The sequence below is a fragment of the Heloderma suspectum genome, chromosome 1 (genome assembly GCF_057233095.1).
Source record: "Heloderma suspectum isolate Gila_16-S chromosome 1, 16-S_ref, whole genome shotgun sequence".
NCBI classification, from domain to species: Eukaryota; Metazoa; Chordata; class Lepidosauria; order Squamata; family Helodermatidae; genus Heloderma; species Heloderma suspectum.
The window spans coordinates 122,602,490-122,608,489 of NC_139458.1; the positions used below are offsets into that span (position 1 = coordinate 122,602,490).

At 39.3% G+C, this 6,000-nt stretch overlaps 1 protein-coding gene across 6 annotated transcripts in view; it reads left to right on the forward strand.

The window, feature by feature from the left end:
• NAP1L4 (nucleosome assembly protein 1 like 4) overlaps window positions 1-5,636 on the forward strand; it is a 49,621-nt gene extending 43,985 nt beyond the window's left edge. For 2 of the 6 annotated variants that reach the window (XM_084855569.1, XM_084855588.1), the window contains one exon: window positions 3,243-4,842. In XM_084855569.1, coding sequence (XP_084711695.1) covers window positions 3,243-3,281 — 39 coding nt within the window. In that variant the 3' untranslated portion in view covers window positions 3,282-4,842. Of the gene's footprint in view, window positions 1-3,242 lie in introns of all 6 variants that reach the window. The other 4 variants (XM_084855559.1, XM_084855579.1, XM_084855597.1 and 1 more) reach the window with 4 other exon arrangements.
• Window positions 5,637-6,000: the final 364 nt, after the last annotated feature.

Here is a 6,000-nt window from a genome sequence, read left to right on the forward strand (position 1 = left end):
AACTTTGGTGCTGCATAACTCCTAAAATACTAGAATCCATCTTCTACAAGACTGCTAAGCAGGAGCTTCTTGGATTAGTGTTTTATGCTCCCATAGGGTGAAAGCATGTATTATATAAATGAAATGTGGGTGTTGGTCATCTTGTTAAAATATGGAATATTTTTAACTTAAGTTCTAATAACTGATTTTCTGACGAGGATGTAGTATTTAATTCACTCATAAAACATAGTATGGCATATTATCACTTATTCACATTGCACCTAACATTAGCAAATCAACATTTTTCAATATTGCTTCACTATTTCATAATAAATACATTGTATTACATTGTGTCCTTGGTCATCTTAAATATTGCACAGAAAATATTACGCAGAAATGTCCTTATTACTGCTAGTTTTAAGCTCCCAAGAGTTAAAACTGGAGGGAGTTGTTGAAGCATCTTTTACGGAGAGTCTAGAATTAAATATTAGCAGTTTGTTTTGTATTTGCATTACAAACATGTGGCCTGATCCTATAATCTACTGCATTGGTAAGCACATGAGTAGCAGTGAGTTCAAGGAGGCTGCACGTGAAACAGTATTGCACTGCAGGTATTTAACTCAAGTGTCACCTGATCCAGGAGCTGCACTGGCATACATTCAGCCAGTGGTCTCACTGTACTGCTGATAGCCACAGCCAGTGTACCAGCCTTCCCTAACCTGGTGCCCTTCAGGTTGAACTACAGCTCCCATGAATCCCAACCACCATGTCTGATGGCTAGGGATGATGGGAGTTAAAGTCCAAAACCCCTGGAGGGCACCAGGTTGGCCAAGGCTGCAGTAATGATATAGCAATGGGATAGTGGCAGCTAGAGGCAGTGTGTTTACCAGCTGTCAAGAGGTGTCTTGGAGACGACAGATCTAAAGCTGTTTATAGCATAGAGCTTATTCCAACGTCAGTTTTTTCCTAAATCAGGTGTAGACGGGGGAATGCCTCTTCTCTTAAAATGGGAGGGAAGCCTCTTCTAAGATAGCATACTATCTCCAGCAACCCTACCCACTTTTAGCACAGTTCTCCAGCAGCCCTTAAGTACCCAAGGGAAGAGCAGAAGTTGGTTTGCAGTTAGTTAAGAGGGAGGGGAGGGGACAGAAAAGTCTCCAGTATCTCCATCCACACCCACTCTCAGCCAGCATAAGATACTTCATATTAATATTTTTAGGGTGCAATCCTATGCATGTGGAGTGGTATATAAATATTGTAAATAAATAAAATAAATAAATAAATAAATAAATTCACTCAGATTGTGCCTTTACTGAATTAATCGACTAGACATTGCAGCCCTTCTGTGTGCAATTATGTTTCTATTTTCTCTCCCGTTTGTGGCCCTGAGGAGGCAAAGATGTATCCCAAATACCGCTCTAGGAGAAACTGCTCCAGGGATGTTGTGGAAGCTTTTGCTGAGGGAAATGGCTTGATGTACGTGGTTGGATGGGTCACTAAAGCTGGACTTTTCCCAGCTGCCCCAAGAGAAGATCATTAGGATATCCTGTCAGTTCCACTGGGTTTTTTTCTGGTTGCGTCGTTAGTATAGGCCTGGTTCTAATATATCTAATCATAACACACTTCGGAGGAATACATAAAAAGAGCACATCAGAAATGAACTTCAGCATCCAAAAAAGCCTGTCTGCCTTCGTAAGGCAATTTGATTTCATTTTAACTTATGAATGTGGTGTTTTGAATATTGCCTATATTGTGCTCCTGCTTTTGAGAAATTACAGTATGTTTTCTACAGTAGTTATCGTATGTATCAAATTATCTCTCAAAATTAAGTAATGTGTTAATTTTCAGGATTACTTGACGTCAAGTTTTTTTCACTGAGGAAAATAACTTTTGAATTCTGTACTCACTCCTGCTAAAAAGTTGGATAAAAATGAGAGAAACCTAAATGTAGATCAGAAAAGTGAGGTGAATGCAGTTGATATGAAGGATTAGGGATCTTCTACCCATTAGCTCAATTTTTCCAAACTTAGCTGAGCAGCCTCTACCTTCTAGCCTGGTGGTTTCCACTTTTTGTGCAGGAAGTTAGACATACAACCCTGTACTGCTTTTCACAGTCCTTGCCTCTTGTGAGTGTCCCAATCATTGGTCTTAAAACAGGGTGGGTGGGCAACCAGTGGCCTTCCAGATGTTGTTGGACTCCAACTCCTGTAAGCCCCAGCCAGCATAGCAGTGGTCAGGGATGATAGCAGTTGTAGTCCAACCACAACTAGAGGGTCACAAGTTGCCCACCCCTACCTTAATACATCGTATTGTCCTAGGTCAGTCTGCTTCCTCTCAAAACTAGGATGCTGTGTGCCATCAGTTGAACTGCATATTTTTGCTTTTTTAAAACAATATCTAGCTGTTTAATATTTACCTGGTGTGAAAAACTTTGAGGCCACTTTCCTAAAATGCAAGAATGTTTCCTCCTTATACCAGTATAGGGCTAAATCTCCAGCACCATGCTTGGTGCCACTGAATATTTTGGAAACTGATAGAATGACTGGGATACCAAGAAGAACTCCTGCCTTCAGAATGTCTGAAGGTACCTGATGCGTGTTATCTCTGAAATTAAGCAGGTCTGGGCCTTGCCAGTATTGAATGGCATTCCACCAGGGAGTGGGGCAAGGGCATCTATGTACTCCAAGCTTCTTGAAGAGTGGGATACAAATGTAAAAAATAACAGAAAACAGTGAATAACCTCTTACAAGCCATTTTGTGAAAAGTGCTGTTTTATCTCCTGCCCTTCAACGAAGTATCAAGGCAACTCACATGGTCAAAGGATACAAAACAGTTAAATACTTTCTGTCCAGTACTTTGGAAAGGCAAACATAACTTTGCCTTAGTGTGAACTGGTTTTGTCTTATACCCACATTGATTACTGTACCACTTGCTGGGAAACCACAATGGGAGAAGGCTTCCCATAGGCATCTCGTTGGCCACTGTGGGAAACGGGATGCTGAGCTAGGTAGGCCTTTGGTCTGATCCAGCAGGCTTTTAACACAATTAAAATAAAGAGACACGGATGACTGACCCTTAGTCTTTGCCTTCATGCTAAAGATGAAAAAGGATCAAAAGAATCTTAATATAGTTGAGAATATTTGCTTTCACTGTACCACTTGTGAACCATAGTTTTGCTGCTGCTTATGAATGTGGATTAAACATGCTGTCACACTAGGGTACTTGTTGTGTAAACTTCCTTTTTTCTTTTCCCTTTCAAACAGAAAGATGCCAGCCAGCCTGCTGAATGCAAACAACAATAAGGAAATACCACTTCTGAGTGATATTTGAACAACCTGTAACAAATATTTGGATACCTGGCCTGCAGTTCAGGATATTCCATTGCTGCAGCACAATCTTATTAACAATGCTTAAAACTAAATTGTTTTCAAATGCATGATTTTCACTAACTTTTTTCTTATTTTTTTGCTTAACTTGTACAGTGGCAACTTAATGCATTTGAGAAATATGAGGTTTAATTAAAGCACACTCTACAGCCTTTGGTACACTGTAGCTCAACTGTCTCAGTAGGCTTTCCAACTTAAATGTTTTTAAAAACCCCAATTTGCCCTTCTGAAAACTTGCCCTCAGTGCAAAGTAATTTTTGTCTAAATATGTGAAATAGTTCACATAAGAATATATTAAATTAATAAAATACAGTGAAAACAAAGCAACATGATTTCTGCCAGCTTTTTTCCCCTTTAAAATATATTTCCTGCAATCTTCCAATCAGACTAGTGCTACAGAGCAGCTTAAAACATTATCATCTCCAGTAAAGATAATTTGAATTTGAAGTAACATTTCCTATATCTTTTTGGAAGGAGGTGGTGGTTGAGAGATACTTAGTTGTTCACCTTATTTATTCATGTTTGTAAGTACTTTGATGAACTAGTGCTTTTAATAGTTTGAAATATACTTGAAAAATATTTTTCCTGTTTATAAAATATGGGTACTTGTACATGGAAAACTCATACTCTGCTCACAGAATGATTGCTTATCAAATATTTCAAAACAACAAACTGGGAAAGAGAAGGGGAGGTCCTTAGATGGACCTCATACTTTAATGAAAGTGGGTTGCACCACTAAAATATATCACTGGTTTAACTTAGCCTATAGTACTAGGCCTTGTTCAGATGATCCTCCAGACCAAGGTTTGAAACATTGGAAATGAGCTGTAGGTTTATGTGCTCCTTCACATGTAGTGCAACTTCACTTTTCAGCTTCTTGTTTAGCACAAACCATAGCTTGCTGTGATGTTTGAATTTACATACTGTGGTTTACACTTGATATCCAAATGAAAATTAGAAATTACATATTGAAGTTGGTTCCAAATTCTAGTTTGGAGGTCACGTGTAAACCACAGCTTGCCAATCCAGACATTACAGCAAACACTGGTTTGCACTAAAGGCAATGCTACACTGCACGCCAGAGCAGGAAAAGACGGAATGTTTTGGATAGTTTGGAGGACTGCCTGAACTGAGCCTAAGAGTCATTTCATTGGGAAAATATAAATTGAATGCAAAGTGAGTATGTAGTTCAGATATCAGATATTTTATTTGCAATACTCACATCCCTCTGTTCCATACGTCCATGGTTTTAAAGCTCCAAAATCTTTCAAAAGATCCGTTCAGAATTGCAGTTCACATTTCTTATACATTCAATGCCAGCTTCTGGCAACAGTTCATAAGCAACTGTATGAATGCTGTTACCAGGCATGTAGAGAGTGCTCCAGCCTTACCTTATACATTTGTAACTTAATACAGTGTTTTCAATTTGTACAGAATAGTTAGAAATATTCTATTAAAGTTGTGAAACATGAAGCATATTGTCCTGACACTTTCTCTAATACTTTTTTCTTGAAGTGTTTGTGTCATGGGGGGCGGGGAGCTGCCCACATGAACCCTGTTGAGATTTCATTTATTGTGCCACTTTGATATTTTATGTACATTAGTACCATAAATAACTTACTCTTATTGCAGGATTCAAGTGTTTAGAGACTTGAGAGTCTCTGCAAGGAACAGATTTGCAAAATGAGTTATAGAGTGCAGCAAAAATCATAGCTAGTCTTGTTGGTCAATTAGGAGAGAAAAAAACCCCCAAAAGCCACAGTAGGGTGATACCTTTACTAGCACTAATGTAATGTCAGAAAATAGTCAGAAAATTTTCAAATTCTCCTGAAGTCTTTAGGTTGGATCTTAAGCAAAACTAGAAGGGGGGGCGGGGAAGAGAAGGAAAAGGGGGGCATGATGTTGAAGCCCCAAGTTTGAAACATTTCTTAACACTGTATTAAGAAATGGGCTGTGTAGGTGTTGGGCTGCCTGTGTAGCTGGGAGGAGAAGAGCTTCTTAGGGTGCACTCTTATGCATGTGTGGACAGAAAAAAAGTCCTACAACTCCCAGCAACCCCCAGGCAGCATGGCTAGGAGTTGTAGGGCTTTTTTCTTTCTAAACATGCATAGGGTCGCACAGTAACAGAATAAAATGGGAGGCTGATTCCAGAGTATGCAAGCCAGGCTGGAATCTCTCTGTATGTGTACATGAACTGAAATTCTTAGGGACACTATATTCAGATAATCTGCAGTATTACAATTTTATCAGGTTATTTTGACATTGTGAACCAGAAAAGAAAATTAAAGAAAACATTTTTAAGATTCTAGCTTAGTTTCTCAATCTTATGCACCAGGTTTGCTGGACTGACTGCCCTAGCACTCTCCTAAGTATCTTGTTTGTTATTTATATCCTCCCTTTCCGGAAACAAATCCTTCCAGGGCAGGTTTCAAGTAATATCAAAATACATTAAGAAAATCACAGTGAACAGTACATATTAAAGGTCATCAGGATCCTTCCCGTAACGCATCTGGTGGTCAATGGCTCTGTGAAGGGGAAGGAAGAATCCAACTGGAACAGCAGCAGGTGCCTGGTGTTACCCTCCCCTGCTTCTCCCGCTCTCCTGGAATCTCCCACAGGGGCAGTTGATAGTAAA